General features: G+C 31.0%; 3 protein-coding genes and 1 long non-coding RNA gene across 5 annotated transcripts in view; 1 reads left to right on the plus strand and 3 right to left on the minus strand.

The window, feature by feature from the left end:
• Positions 1-91: 91 nt before the first annotated feature.
• Positions 92-2,251, minus strand: LOC139092147 (double-stranded RNA-specific editase 1-like). The gene is made up of 5 exons (XM_070642455.1): positions 2,156-2,251; positions 1,971-2,097; positions 1,102-1,282; positions 612-1,039; positions 92-550 (listed from the first exon to the last, which is right to left on the minus strand). The coding sequence occupies exons 1-5, from the start codon at positions 2,161-2,163 to the stop codon at positions 230-232; spliced, it is 1,065 nt and encodes a 354-aa protein (XP_070498556.1). The 5' UTR covers positions 2,164-2,251; the 3' UTR covers positions 92-229.
• A 74-nt stretch (positions 2,252-2,325) lies between these two features.
• CHES-1-like (Checkpoint suppressor 1-like) overlaps positions 2,326-16,717 on the plus strand; it is a 29,306-nt gene continuing 14,914 nt past the window's right edge. Inside the window, exon 1 of one of the 2 annotated variants that reach the window (XM_070642442.1) lies at positions 2,326-2,452. Coding sequence is in view for 1 of the 2 variants with exons in the window: in XM_070642441.1 (XP_070498542.1) it covers positions 10,479-10,489 (11 nt within the window). In the remaining variant the exon portion in view is untranslated. Of the gene's footprint in view, positions 2,453-9,854; positions 10,490-16,717 lie in introns of those variants that run through there. The other variant, XM_070642441.1, reaches the window with a different exon arrangement.
• On the minus strand, positions 2,703-5,437 carry LOC139092139 (sodium channel protein Nach-like). Its single transcript, XM_070642445.1, has 6 exons — positions 4,605-5,437; positions 4,311-4,428; positions 3,921-4,247; positions 3,449-3,731; positions 3,036-3,374; positions 2,703-2,963 (listed from the first exon to the last, which is right to left on the minus strand). Exons 1-6 carry the CDS (start codon positions 5,021-5,023, stop codon positions 2,839-2,841), a joined length of 1,611 nt encoding a protein of 536 aa, XP_070498546.1. The 5' UTR covers positions 5,024-5,437; the 3' UTR covers positions 2,703-2,838.
• LOC139092140 (uncharacterized) lies at positions 5,893-9,621 on the minus strand. Its single transcript, XR_011544573.1, has 3 exons — positions 9,492-9,621; positions 9,196-9,331; positions 5,893-9,132 (listed from the first exon to the last, which is right to left on the minus strand). It is a non-coding gene; the product is annotated as an uncharacterized lncRNA (long non-coding RNA).

The following is a 16,717-nucleotide window of genomic DNA, read 5'->3' on the forward strand; positions in this document are numbered from 1 at the left end:
AAATTTTTTTCCAACGGTTTTTCTTGCAGATTCTTTGTTACTTAATTGATTGTCATTTATGATCAGAATGTCATTGAAAAGATCACAGTAATTTAGGTGAATCAAATAAAAGAGGATTAATAATTTTATTTAAGGTACTTAAAATCGAGAAATACATTATTATTTGATCTTAATGCGAAAATGCATCAAGCAATATCAAGAAAAGTTAATTAAATTAAAATTAAAATGCTTAACAGCAAGATCCTTTCCATTCGAAAAGTTTCATCAAAATCTCAGTTGCAACTCGCTTGCGAGCTTCCTTCTTGCTACGTCCCTGTCCAATGAAACTTTGACCATCAACTGTACATCCAACTGTATGTAGAATATTTGGAGTGACTCCCTGTGATCCCAAATCAGAATATTGTGTACATGGACGCATTACACTCAAAAGCATAACTGGATGCATTTGCAAGTTGTTTGGTGGCAATTCATTACGAACTTTTGGTGTCTTTGGTGACGATTTTGGTTCTACTCCATTTGGTGGTGTACTGGTAGGTGGTGCTACTTCAGGCTGTAAAATAAATACATAGACGTAAGTAAATGAATTAGTAAAACTAAACATTATGCCTTACATTGACTTTTGGGAATGGAATTTCAAATCCTTCAGATTCCCATTCAGAGAAAAGTTTGTGTAGAGCGAAACTGGCCAATTGAAGCATTGGAACATCACCCGATGTATCAGATCCTTCTTCCATATTGACATCTTCAGTAATTGGCAATTGAATTGGATCTGTATGCTTAACTTGCTTAAATTTGTTAATGACCAAATCTCTTAAAGCCTTTTCGCATGCCGAATTCTTAGCTGCCATCTTACTATTACCAGTTCCTTGAAATTTGACATTATTAATGACAATTTCAGCCTCAAATTTATTTCCCGGAACTGGAACAACAGTTGTTTCATTAATTGACTGTCCATGCAATTCATTTAATGCTGCAATAGCATTTCGTGGTGTGAGCATGCGGAACAACTTCTTGTTCTGCTTCAATCTCTTCTCCTTTCCTGTAAAGGACATAAAATTGTTAGTTATGTCCAGTTAATGGATATAATTGTGCAGGACTTACCAGTGACCTTCTTCTTGAAATTAATCTTCTTTAATTTCATCAAATCGTCTTCAGAAAGGCTTATGTCAGCAGCCTTTGTCGGTGGATCGACCTTCATGGGAGTCGCTGCTGGTTGTTGAACAACAGCAACGGGCTGTTGAACAACTTGAGGTGCTGGTTGTTGTGGAGGAGCTGGCTCAGTCTTTTTTTTTCGGAAAAGTATAATTAAAGATTTTATAATGGAGATGCCGATTTGTAGGAGATAAAAAATCCATTTACCAACTTAATCCATTATGGATCGATTGGGATTTTTGTCAATATCAAACTAAGTAGGAGCATCCATGAATCAAAATTTGAAAAATTTTAATGAGTTTTGAAAGAAGACTAATTATGTTGTAATTCCCTCACAAAGCTCATCGAAATGTTTCACTATCAGTTAATGTATAGACATTTTTGACTACTGGATATGCTCATAATTACTTAAATATCTTAAATGTTTAGGTTTTTAAATTAATAAATTCTATTGGACATTACAGAGTAGTTCATGTGAGCTTAACTTTACATAAATTCATTACATTTTATGGAAAATAACTTTATACACCATAAGTAGCACTAAGATCCAGTGAGTGGAAAATTTATTTTCAATAAAATGTATTAAATTAGCCTGTAATGTATATAATATTATCTTCTCTGTAATTAATAAAAGTTATCACATTCAAAAACTTTAGAACAAATAAATCACTCACATCTAAAAAAGGGAAAAAAAGGTTTAAAGTTGAAAAATCAATAAATCTTCATCTTGATTTTCATTCAAAAATAATTTTCATGTCCTTTACATTACATAACTAATATTTCTTATAAATTCAATTAACATTAATATTATTACTTACTTTGATTGGAATAACTGCTGGCGATGGAGCTGCTGCTGGCTGGACTTGAGCATTATTCGATCTTGTATTTCTTTGTTGATTTTGGAAAGTTGTCTCTCCTTGGATGAAGTTATTTCGATAATGTTGTCTATAAAAACATATTAACATAATTATTTAACACTTTAATTAACTTGATGACTACTTACCGATGCATCTTGATGAGAATTAATGCTCAAATTTAATTTTTTTCACCACAACAGAAGCTACCTGAACAAATCGATGAAACTTTTTGGGTGTTTTGCTCAGTTTTTGGATAATTTGCCCACTTTTTGGGTAATTTGCTCAATAATTCAAAGTTTCCTACAATCAGTAGCGTAGAAAAACTGGGTCATATCCAACACCGCTGGATGATAAACAAAACAAATCAAGCTTTCCAATAAAAGCTCTCGTGGCTAATGTCTTACACATAGTGAATCTGTTTCTTATAAGAAAAAAAAAATTAGGTGAGTAGAAAAAACATGTGGAATTATTAAATATAATTAAATTAAGAGAACTAAGGATGATTATCAATAGGAAATGATTAATTTAATTAAGTAACAGTTCAGATTTATAAATAAATTAATAAAATACTAGATATACATTTAATAGACATACAAAGGGTGTAGATAATTTTTGCACAAGTGTATAAAAAAAATTTTGATTTTTCAAACAATGAATTTAATGGAAATGCGTAGTTTAAGTATAGACACAAGGTTAAAGTTCGCTCAAAAGTTATGAGTTTATTTGTCTAAATTATCCATGACTAGCTCGTGTACAATGACATATTCACATAATAATATTTTTTATTAAATTAGTTGACACCCATAAATCCATAAAATAGGTCTATAAATCAGTGATGCTCATCTTTCTGGGCTGTTCTCTCCGCCAGCTTATCGAACATTGTCCTTAAACTGAAAAAGTAAATTAGCTCAAAACCAGTAACCAGGGAAAATCCGAGAAACAATCCGAGTAAGCCTAGCCGAAAAATAAAATGATGTAAGAAGTTTTTAAGAAGAAAAAAAATCAATGAAAAAAGATAACAAATACCTCCAAATGCAGCTAATACTCCCAGCCAATTTTGATACATATCTTTACGATAATGCGTAGATATGAGATCATTAAAGAATATATGAATTAAAGTTTGATCTGTCAAATTGATGTCCTTGAAAAAACTTAAAGAATTAAATGAATATTGACGAAAAAGTGATCCAGTGCTGACTTCCGATGGATAGGCATTTAATAAGCAATCGGGCAGACATTTGCATTTTTTCTGTAATTTAATTGCTGCTTCCGAAGAATCATTATATATGTTGAATGTGGATCCAGCAAAACGATAAAAATTAGCTCGTACACATTTCAAGTCAGGGACGATTTTGCACTTCTTCACTGAAAGTAAACATGAAAAAAAGAAAGGAATCTTTATCATATCTCTTTTTTCTATATGCTGTATGTATTTTTACTTGTTCCATTGTTCGGTAAATTGTAAGGTACACAACCACAATAGAAGTTGACTATTGCACTTCTACATTCTGCGACGCAATTTACATAAGAATATTGAGAGAATGTATCCATATTCCTTTCGTCTGATTTTAAGCAATTCCTTGAATCTGGGGGTAATTGAAATACATCATCAGTACTGTATGTTGATTCTGGTGCAATACTCAAGTAGGCTTCTGATTTTGATGGTAATAACTTGGTTACGGCATTTGGGTCTGCATTATCATATGCATTGTGTACCATTAGCTGTAATTGAGAGTTTATTGGACATTAAAGAATGATTAGTTATAAGCTACGCACTAAAATAAATCTTATTTGTGGCCTTATTGCAATGTTCAGGCATTACTAATCTGTTTATTGTCGAATAGCACAAATCTGTTAATTGATCCATAAACCGGCTTAATGCTAATTCATGCCAAGAACAGTCAAACCTACCCGAAATCCAGTAGACGCAATTTCCGTTCCAACATAGTCATCAGGATTAGGCTTCAATAATAATGACAATCCAGTTTGATACCCACAAGCAGTCACTCTTCTCGGTTCCTTTGGTATACTTGACATAATTTTCTGATCATAGTTTGAAGTGGGAAATGCATAGTTATTAAAAGAACAGCATACACCTTCAGATGAGTTGATTGGCTGAAAAAGGCTGTCACATCGCCACAATGACCCCTTCCACATACAACGTTCTAGAATCTCGGAGCACTTAGGTGTAACTCGTTCCAATAAATAATTCACATTTTGATTATTCAATTCCAATATCTGTAATAATGCCAAGATAATAAATTTCAATTATGGATTGAATATCTTTTTATGAATATTTACATCTTGAAGCTCCTGATAATCTTTTTCAGTAGCTACACCGTTTCCTTGAAAGTGTAATATCAGCTTAAACTTGTTTATCATTTCCTCATCTGTGATATTGCTACTGTTAAGACGCTTCCTGTTTCATTATTATCAGTGATAATAGATAAATAAATTATTGACTGGAATTGTAGTTGAATTGGGGGGTCTTCGGCTTGAATAATGTCAATTTTAATTTATCTGAAGGAAATTTTCAAATTTATGCAATTATTCAAATCGAGGACCCCCGCAAAGCACAATGTAACATTATATTACATAGATTTCGCAATATCAAGTGCTGCTAGCCGTGATATTTTATTCATATTGCAAATTGTAATAGCTGGAAAAGGAAGATAGTATGTTGGATTATTGGTGCTTTCAATAACTGTTGTGGTTGGTGTTTCTGCATTCCAGTTCCATGATATCCACAATAACACTATTGCAGCAATTAATGCAAAGAAACTCAATATAATCCATAAATAACGTTCGAATGGATGATAATCTTTCTGTATTGTATGCACGTATCCATGTAAACTTGTAACAGAACAAAACTCGTATACTTTATCCTTAAGCCATTCCTTGAATATTTCTTTGCGTGGTCTTTTCGGCTTTGTGAATGCCTTTACGGCATGTTCTCGACGAACATCATCAAGAATTTTTAAAGATGCTGCCTTTAGCATGTCCCCCTTCTTCATCGTTGAATTCAATTAAGTTCTACTCGAGGGTACCGTTTAGACTTGTCGATGATCGCGAGACAAATGAACGAATATCCGCGAAATTCCTTTTACGGTATGTTGACGCGCATTGGCAAGGTTAATTAATGCATGCTAATTGCACACATTAGACATATTTGATGATATTAATTATTCGAAAGCCATCGTCAAGTTTATGACTAATAAAAATAAAGACTACACATATTGTCGTTATTACTTACTTACATTCTAGAGCTGTCTGTCGTCTTAAATCCCTGCAATAATATATTAATCGATTCTAGCAACCTTGGGAAATGTGACAAAAAAATGAGAAACATTGATGTTATACATTGGGGACATGATATAGGGTACGGAAGAGAGAAAAGGATAATTTATTATGGAGTCATTCGTAGGTGATGTGTCATAAAAAGGAAGAGAATACAAAAATTGTCATAACGTTCATTTGAGATTTGAATAATATTTATTGTACATAGTTGTAAACCCTTTTTTATACAAAAGTTAAGTCTGTTTTTGGACTCTGAAGAATAAACATTATTTTGAAGGAACTTCATTGGAATGATCATTGTTGAGTGTCATAGACATTGCTTGCGTCATTTGCGGACCATCCCCATTCGATATTTACTTATGTTTTACATGCATGTGTAGTAAAATGATAACCAATTCAATTTGATTTGATTTAAAAAGCAATACAATTCGCTTTATGCAGTATGTAAACATGTATCGATATGTATACATGTATATTCTTGTCGTTCATGTCGCTAACTGCAAAAACCACATAAATAAATTGAGTTAGAGCAAGTGAATGAAAAATTCGTATGAGAAAATGAGAAATGTTTTCGAGGTCAGTGATCTAAAGATAAAAAAGAAAAGAAAGATGAGGAAGTATTTTTTTCGTGTGCACATTCATTGCATTTTACTGAAATTAAATCTTACATCAATGCATAAATGCACTGAAAATACATTAAATAATGATCAAAGCACAATTTGATGATACATTTCTCACTTTGAGAATAGGAAAAAATACATTTGATGTAATATTCTACATTGTGTATTGACTAAAAGCTATTACCGGGAATTTTCTAACAAAATATTACAATTTTCATGATTTTTGCTGCTAATCTAATTATGGATATTGTTGTGGTTTTAAATTCCTACTAATTATTTTATCAACAAACAATTGACGCTTGATTTCATACAAATGTAGTCATATTGTAATTTTTGGGATTTCATTGATGATTCAATGAACTACACATGAGGGTTTTGACTAATAGCTCGTGTAGAAACGACATCATACACACTAAATCAACGCGCACTTCTCATAGACAAAGAAATTTAGAATAAAGAGACACTAAATAATTGAGGTCAAGCTAAATCTAGTCTGAAAAGGAAGAAAATAGATATTAAAATAGAAATGTGCAATAACGTGCATTTGTAATTTGAATAATATTTATTGTACATAGTTTAACACCCCTTTCATACATAAGATCAGTCTGTTTTTAAATTCCGAAGAATAAACATTATTGTGAATAACAAAATCCGTAAGGAGTTCTTAATTACATTTACACCCACCACAAAAACATTATCAATTCAAGGTTTCTGAGATAATGCGTATTTTAAGATTATTTTGTCCAATTTTAGAAAAAACTTCAAATAAATCAAATTCGAGAATTGAGATAAATCATTCAGACTGTAAGACAAATTTGGTCCAAGAGATTACCCGAGAGCCTCGTCCTGATTATGCCTCTACTCAACACAAGGCATTTATTTTTAGTAATTACTTTTAGACCATAACACAAATGCTGATAAATTAGTTCATAAAAACCAATTTTTCTCTCGGGATTGTACACTTATAACGTTCAAATTACCCTCTTTTTAATGCTTGATAGTGATTGACAACATCATTGTTTGTTATACTTACGATTTTCATATTTGAAAGACATCAAAAATAGCTACCCATATGTGGGTGCATTCACTTATGTCGATTAAAATTTCTGTAGAAAGGGTTTTGTTTGACTGTTTATAAAAATAGGAGCTAATTTCAATGAATATTGTAAATATAATTTTTAGATTGACGTCACAGCTAAACAGACCCAAATTCTAAATTGCTATTTTAACTAATGAATGAAAAAGGATACCTTTCACTCCATTCAAATTATTAATCATAATTATATTGATGTATATTGTAAATATGTAAAAGAATCAATGACATTGATATTTATAAAAGTAGTCGCAATTCAATTTCACCTTCATTCCCGGCAATGCTGACTATGAGAATCGAAACTCTATAATCAATAGAGTCTATTTTACTACTTCTATTAAATGAAGTGGTATAAATGTAATGAACTAAGCTTAGCATATGGTGATATGATTGTTTATATACAAGAACGTAATAATAGTTGATCAAGGATGAATATGGAACCGATTTCTAAAGCTATTTTGGCGTCTGTAATTGAAAAATGTTTATATATAAAATTTTCACAATTTTTTTTTCTTACTTCCAATACAATTTCAACGCTATTTTAATTTATTTTATCTATCAAGGTCAAAATAAACGTGTGATAAAGTTGTCATCTCTTTAAATGTGTACAGCATGTATATGATCTTCTTTATACTCAAAAAAAGTCATTTTTCTTATTTCATATGTAGGTTTTTTTTGAGGTACACAAACTGTACATAACCGTTGAGGAAAAGAAAAAAAATCGCGCACATGATGTGGCGCTATTCTTATCATTCAAGGGATATTTTTGTTTGACGCCACATTCCACTTCATTAAATCATGTGCCTCTTTCACCTAGTTACCAACAAAAAACTTACACTTTTTTTTTGTGTCTGTATTGTGTGACTAAACTATACATAGTTTGTATTTTTCATACAATAATAATATAAATATTATTCTGTACAACGGAATTTTTTTTTTTCGCGAGAAATAATAAGAATAATAAATGTTATTGCGTTTGAAGAGTGTAGCTTCTATGTGTATATTCTATACGTTGTTATTTAACGTCGTCAATTAAACAAAATCGGAAAAAAAATAATATTGAATTTTCGCCTTTCTACTTCCTATTAAATTAATTTTAGCTTTTCTATGCAAGAATTAAAATAATAAGAAATTGATCGCTTACGCCCCCCTAGTAGCTGAGAGATTTAATTTTAGACAAAAAAAAAAAGAGTGCATGACATTCGGTGTTACAGAGGTGTAGTCATAGTGACATATTAACTTATTTTCTTGGTTGGGACACAATTTGGGTCGACTAAGGTGGATAAAGAATGCTTTCAGAGTAGCACAATGTTGTTAGTAGGGTAACTGCATGTCTTGTCTTCCAGAAGATGACATAACGGTGTTGCATGGATGTCAGGATGTGGGGTTGAAGTGGGGGTGCCCTGTTAACGACAAGACGAAGGATTTTCCCGTTGATAGCAAGATGTAGGGTTGTTCTGTTGATAAAAATACGTAGGGTTGCTCTATTAACAGTAAGACGTAAGGTTGCCCGGTTAACAGTAAGACGTAGGGATGCTCTGTTGACAGTAAAACGTAGGGATACCTTGTTGATAGGACGTAAGAATGCTCTGTTGACAGTAAGACGCAGATAGTTGATATTGACCCATTTTGATAGGCGGAGAATTTCGGCCAAGGTTAAAAACACCAATTATTGCCTTCAAAATAATTGTTTTCTTATCTACACAACCAATCCATAAAACTTAAGACAGTGACACAGCAAGGCTTCCTTCTGGATGACACCTAGTACCCCAATTTTTTAGATCTTCCCCTAAATGATAGACATCATCTAAATATTGTTCCCACTCGGAAAACGAATGAAATTAATTCATCATTGGTATTTAATTTTCATCTATTACATAATTGATAAGTGTACACAAAACAAATCCACCCGTTCTACACACAACACAGAAAACAAAAATGTGCATATTGTGATATAGCTAAAGTCTGCGAACTCAAAAGACTTTGAACTTTTCGTATACATTCACATACAAAAAAAAATTTATAAAAAAGAAATCACAGGGATTTGTGTATAATATTTTTTGTTGACTTTGATAACAAAGAAATCATCCCATCTATCTAGTCTAGTTTTTAACTTCAATATGGACATTAATGAATACAAAAAAAAAAAAAATATGAAAAATATTATAATTCTCACAATTTGTGTCTGTATGATGTTGTTTACGTGTCATATTTATCACGTTTCAGTCTCTCACTCACTCCAATATTGTAACATATAAGCTTCATCTCACACACAATATCATAGACATACTCTTCTGTAATGGTCCAATACACTAGAAGAGAAATAACAAAAAAAAATGCTAAAAAGTGGCATATATCCAAAAATAATTTCTAGCATTTCAAATGTGTGTCTGAGCATAAACACAATCATACTGTTTGCTCAATAAACTGCCTATAAAATTAAAATCTGCATGAAATTTTTTACATACATACTTTTTTTGTTGAGCTTCAGATAAAAGAAAAAGTTTGAGATGAAATCGCGTAGATGTTCTCTATGTCTGCTGTTTTTGCTTTGCTCTGCGGCACGGCACCTATCAAAAAATGTAAACATGCATGTATAAAAAATAAACGAAATTCTCTCTCGTCTCGCTCAATTTTTTCTCTCAAAATTTTATGAAGCAACAACAAGACTCGAGATATGTACAATACAACACACACAATCCAAATGTAAAGAGTAAGAGCAAGTAAAGCAATTCCTCCTTTCTGTAATATTAAGCTCTTTGCTCAGCACTAAAGTGAACACAAAATAAAAAAAAAATAATATTATTCACGTGAAATATGTTAGAGATAGTATTTTACAGTTTGTGGCTGAATGTGCATGACAAAAAAATTCTTTCTCGCGTTTAAAAAATTATAAGAAAAAAGAAGAAAAATTTAAAATTAAAAAAGAAAATAAGGAAAGGAAAAAATCCACTTTTAACTTTCCATCAGTGATAGTTTAATAGATGAAAAGTGATGTTTAGGGAAACACGTGGATAATTCATGAAAAATATATATATTTGTGTATACCCTAATTGAATTACGATATACAAAAAAGAGAAAAATAATAAAATAAAAAATTTGAACTAGAGCTTTCACATCGAAGGTTAAATAAGACATAAATAAATATAAAAATATACAATCAAGTGGAAGAGAAAACAATTTTTTTTATTATACATTGTCAAAATAAAAGTGAATTCTGCATAGCGATACAAAATCGACAGAAAAGAAAAAAAACTTGACAAATTTAGTCCACGTTGCATAGTTTTCAGTTCACACAGAACTGCTTTATAAAACAACATTTTTATTTTTTTGTTGTTTTATTATTTACTACTGCCTATTAAGTGATATTTGCTTGCACACTATAAAAAAAAGTCTTCCCCGTTAGTTAATTTATTTGAACACGTGGAAATTAAGCACACAGCATAAAGGTCTACAAAAATGATGTTTTTGTAAGTATACCTCACAATTTAAAGTCAATTTTAGAACGAAAAATAAAAAGTGATTAAAATGTGTCATTGAGAAAAAAAAAAATTGGAGCTAAGACGTGTATAGATGTGTGAACATGTACACTCAAAATCCGAAATCCCCAGATCTTGTGCGGCATTTTTCATAGAATGAAAGAAGAAAAAAATTATTTTTTTGTTATAATTTCTCACCCACGTTTGTGTGCTTTCACTCATTAATATTACCACACCATGAATTCTTCTTAATATTCCTTCTTAATTGTGTATTTTTATCATCAAATTCATCCGTTTTCTGTTACTTAATTATTGGATATTTTCATGATAAATTTGTGTATTACATCCACAAAATTTTTGCATTATTTAAGGAAATACGTAATCCTTTTAAGGAGCATCTGCATTAGTCTCGTCAAGTGATTCAGAAAATTCATTTTTTCATGGTGTTGAAAGATATTTTAGACGTGATTGAGCACACCGACTCATTTGTGAGCTGAAAATGTATATCAAAATTTATAGAAATTCTCTTAATCCGTACAATTAAACAATGCTTTAATGTTCGTATTTTGCTTTTATTTAATGTGTACAACGGAGGAAAAAACAAGAAGCACACTTTTGGAAGTCGATTGTAAATGACGACTAACTATATTTACTTAAGGTAGTAGAGTATGGAGCTATAAATGTAAATTTTGATAGAAATTCGGTTGATCTAACAGAAAAAGATCAATTCGAAATAACGGGTTCCGAGTGGTATTCGAACTCACGTCTTATGATTTCCGGTCATAGTGTCTTTTATATAACATGCCGGCATACTATAGGGTCGATATACAAAATTCAAACTATCCCGAGCAGCACAACGTATTAGCTAAGGCATCCCTACTTCGCTCTTTCAACAGCAACACACAAAATAGTCCTAACGGCAACGTGTTGAGTAGGGTTTTCAATACCGGTATCAAAATACCGGTATACCGAAATAATTTGAAAACCGAAATACCGGTATTGAAGATTTTCAAATACCGGTATTTTCGGTATGGAAAAATGCAAGGAAAATTATAAAGTTTTAGTAAATTTCCGGTAAATTTTAAGATTTTTCAACTAAATGAAACGTTTAGAATTTGGTGTTCATAAAACTTTGCCCAAAAAACATTCGTTTATTAACAAATCACGTGATAAACTTTTTTTTATGAATTTTATATTGAACCATTATTTGGAAAATTGTTTTAACTGATTTTAGTTTTAATTATTAAAAAATAATATGCACAATTACTTTTCTGAGTTTACAAAAACACGTAAAAATTAATCATCGAGTGGACATTATCTTGCCATTAGTTAGTTAAAACGTAAATTCGTCTACTTAGGGTTTGTTAACTATTTTGCATTTATTAACCCATAAACACATATAAAAAATAGTTCCAATAATGAAAAATTTATATTTTTATTTGGAAAAATTTAAATTTTTTTTTAAAAAGAAACAATTTTTTTTTATTAAAAATTTTAGTATACGGAAAAATTTCAAAAACGCAAAATTTTAACAATTTCGTGACTTTAGACAGCAATTTGGTCTGAATTTCGGATACCGGTATAATACCGGTATACCGGTATTGAGATTTTTCAATACCGAAATACCGGTATTAAGAATCCGGTTCGGTATTGAAATCCCTAGTGTTGACTGATTTTGACCCACTTTTTCGGCTAAAAATGTGGTTAACCGCTTCGTGCCACTCAATATATAGTCGTCATTTATGAATGACTTTTAGCTACCTCGTCGCTTCTTCTACATAGAATATTAAGTAAATAAAGTAGAAAGAAAAGTGAAGTAACATTTCCTCGTGGCGAGAAAAGAAAAAAAAAGCAAAGTTTTTAAAATAGAATTTAGAGAATCATTAAGCTTACGACTGTGTCGTGTATATGTATGCATATATACAAACACGATGATTGATCTTAACAAGTGTCCCAAATCATTAAATGCATTCGGACTTTTTTTTATTTTTTTGTGTGTCATGTATTCGGGGCTTAGGGAATTGAATTGGGTGCTAATTAACATCTCTCCCCCAATTTCTATTTATTTGTATGAACTCTATTGTCAATGCATATCTAGTGCACGCTTGTATCATTTTAATATTATATAATTTCCTCGTACAAATAAACTGTTACATTTGCCAAGAATTTTTTTTTTAATTTTATTTGATTCAACACTTTAGAAACTTAAATTTTTTTTGTGCCTACTTCTATTTAATTTCTTCGTTAACGTATGTGTACATAGCACATGGTATATATTACGCATTATTTCATGCAAAAGTATTTGTACAGCATGTATTAAAACTGAATATAAAAAAAAAAGTTCAAATTAGCTTATTGCAGATGAAAGAGTTTCGGAACGAAAAAGAAGCGAAAGAAATGCTCATCAGTTGAGCTACCTATGAATTTTTAAATATAGCAAGAGCAATCGAAACAAATTGTATGTATATACGTAAGGCATAAAATCTATATGGCATATAATACACAAAAACCGTTTCAGAAAAAGAAATGTAAACGCACGAAAAAAAAAAATAAAAAATTTGAATTGATTTTAATTTCAATTGAACTTCCGCTATTTCTCACTCAAAATAGATATGCATGTAATAGATTCACATTAATTTTAATTTGATTATTGTTTGTGTCACATATTTATGCATTTGATTAGATATTCTAAATGAGATAATGGCCCTCCTTTAACAGGGTGTCTAGATGTGTAATTTATAGTGAGACATATGTGGCTGGTTACGAGGTAGAGAGAAGTTTTATATGCTTACTTCACCTGCTAGCTCTATAATGCTCTATTTTGATCCACATTCATTATTAGATGGTGAAATTCGGATTTTCTCATATACTCAAACAACACAAGTCGGTTGATTCATCTAAAATCCGGTCCAGGCATGCGTGGCTCTGTCTTGATGCTGGACATCAAGCAGGACAATGTATTCGCTAAGAAACCGGTACGTTGCTGCATTTTTGGCAAACCTTATGTGAGTTCTAACGGTTACGTGACGGCAGATTTCCGTCCATTAACAGTAAAGCACGAAGTTGCCCTGTCAGCACCAAAGTTCCCAATTTCAATACATTTTTAGGACAGAATATGCTGTTCGGGGCATTGCACTACTCGGAAATACACTCACACACCTCTTTATACGTCATTATTCTCCCTAAAGTCACTAGTGATTACCCTAACTGTCAACACAACCTTCCTAGTCACCCAACACATATCCCATTCCATTCAATTTCAACTTTTTTTTGTGGTTTATTGAAATAACAAAAAAGAGTTAATGGATATGAATTGACCCAAGATTCTATTTCATTATTGGAAATTGAAAATATGTAAAATATGGTGCTTGACATCGTTATGACCTGATAATCAAATTTCCTGTCAACCAAAAAATTACTTACGATAAGGTCATTTCGTGTGTATTGTGCATCTATTTACGCCAGCATAAATGGATAGGGAAATCCTTTGAATAATTCATTAAAAGACTTAAAAATGTGCTTGTGAGGAGAAAACAGTAAAAAGCTGTTCATTAGTCTTTGCCTGTATATTTTTTTACGTCAAATTATTCATATTTTTTTTTTTTTTTTTTTTGCGATAAGAAAAACACATATTTAATGAATATTCAAAAAAAATGATATTAATATGCTCAATACAGTTGCAAATAGCAAAGAACAAGGCAGACAAGTGCAGTGGAATCCATGGGATGTGTGTTTAATAAATAACACATAATAAGAAGATGGAATACTTGTAGACTATATAGTGCATTCAACTGCAAACTTTTTAATTCTCTCTCACTCTCTCTCTCTCTCTCTGTGCTGCTCTCTCTCTCTCTCTCATCCATCCTATCAAGCTGTTTACAAACAAGTTTTTCTTCTCCTTTTCTCACTCATGACAACAATAATAACTTATATATTTTTGATGAAACTTCATTTGCCTTATCTAATGTGTGTGAATATGCAAAAAAAGACTTGAAGCCTTAATCTCCTGCCTTTTTCTCACCAAATTTGGTCGCCCCTCGTTCGATGCGATAATTGTAAATCACATCATCATCGTCACCATTATGTTATTTTTATCAAACATTTTATTTTTTTCTAAGGTTTATGTAACATATACAAAGCAAAAATAGAGGCATGATCATAACACATACTTTCATGACAGTTAGACGTGATATGTGTGATTTTTTTTTGTGTCTAACGTTAAAAAACCAAAAATTTTTAATGATAAGAATAAAGTCCGTGACGTAAACACGACATTGGTTACCATCGCAACATTTAAATAGAATATGTTCGGTTATTTTGTTGGAGATGAATATGATCTTAATCGTCACATGACACTAAAAAATTATTGAATTTAGAACCGGTAAAAGATATGCTAAATATGTTGAAATTTGTCTTATCATAAGTCATAATCATCTTATCTGATATGTGTGACATCTTTTTTTGGTTTTTGGGGTTCCTAAAAAAAAAATCATTTTTTATCTTTTTCTCTGTGTCTTCTTTGTGCCTTGTTATCTCTCGTGCCATGTCTTGAAGACTAATACATGTAAACTTGTGGGAATTAATGCAGAAAAAGAACTCGTTTAGGAGTTGTGTTGATCATAAATTTCTCAAAATAATTATACAAAGTATGAACATGAACAGAGAACTTAGTACATCCAAGAATTTTTCTCAGAAATTTTTATTAATTTACTGCCAAACACAGACTGTTGAAATTATAAAAATGTTTGTTTACAAATTGTCCTACAAATTTTGCGAATGAGGCAGTTAAAGTTAGTTTGCGAGAGTGTTTTACTATAAATAATTTAAAACAAGCAATTACGAAGATGATTTACAAGTGAATGAATGAAAAAAATCAAATTCTTTACAATCCATTCCTCATGACTCAATTTATATTTATTTAAGTATGTCGACGATTGGTATTTGTGTTGTTCTTTTGGGGATCGTACGGAAATGATGGGCAATGTTGGATATCTCACTGGCTTTTATAAGCTTGATACAATGTATACTCAAGCATACTCTACCATACGCAATTACGTACACTAATGTAAACAATGAAATTTGAAGAGTTAAATTTGCAAATTTTAACACAAATATCAATGGTTTCTTAGTTTTTAAGCTTTAGATGGTTAGATTAGCCAACGAATAAGCCTTTGCAATGCTTCTGTACAAGCAAAAGTCAACAGAAAGTAGAAAATTTTGCAAATCCATTTTTCTTTGATAGTGTTAGTGTTTACATAAAATTTCAAATTTTTGACAGTTAGAAACTGTAACATTGTTGAATGACTTGATATTAATTTGAATTACGTGACATTCAGCATCAAAATCATCAAAAAATGACACATAACCTATGAATGACTCCCTTAACTAATCTGCATATTAAGTGATTTATTGTGCACGTATAATCTCACTCATGTGCAAACTAGAATTTAAATTTAATAGAGGTTAATTATATCATGTGATAATTTTTATTTTCCTGCCTTGTATTGTTGACCACAAAGCTAACGATAATGTACATATCTATAAGTAAAAGTATATTGTATGTACACAATACGTTATTTTGTGTTTGTTAAAATGCTCATTTTTGTGTTTGTTGAAGCGATTAGCGTAATTTTAATATGATACACGCGAAAAAAAGAAGCAAACAAGTTACAAAAAAGTGGCAATACCGGCAATGACGATTGCTATGACCTAGTAGAGCTACAAAAGATCAAAGAATTATCACAGTAAACTAGAATATCATCTATTGATGTTAGATTTTTATGTCTAGACTGCATTCTGATAAGGTTAAAAGGTCCAGAAGCATTCTATACTAATATTATGATACACAAACATTCAAATCCAGTGGGATTGACCACGTAATAAAATAGATGAAAGCTGTGCTGATAAATTTATTTAGCGAAAATGTGTTAAAACGTAATAAATAAAATGAGAATTTAGAAGCTTAAATTCCGAAACGGTACCAAGCATATATATATCGAATTAACTTGGAACTGATTAAAAGAAGGAGAAAATAAAAAAATTTTACTTTGACTACACATAAGATGATGTTATAGATGAGAGACTATAACTCTTTCCAAGCAAAAAAACAAAAATGTTCATGCGTTGTTGGATTTATTTATGTCTCGGTTTCTATTATTCAAAATATCACAACATCAATATTCAAAATGAAAGAAAAAAAATAGACTTGACTATCGCGAA

This window comes from Chironomus tepperi, unplaced genomic scaffold, assembly GCF_022539635.2.
Source record: "Chironomus tepperi strain 1889 unplaced genomic scaffold, CSIRO-AGI_Ctep_v1 contig_298, whole genome shotgun sequence".
Classification (NCBI taxonomy): domain Eukaryota; kingdom Metazoa; phylum Arthropoda; class Insecta; order Diptera; family Chironomidae; genus Chironomus; species Chironomus tepperi.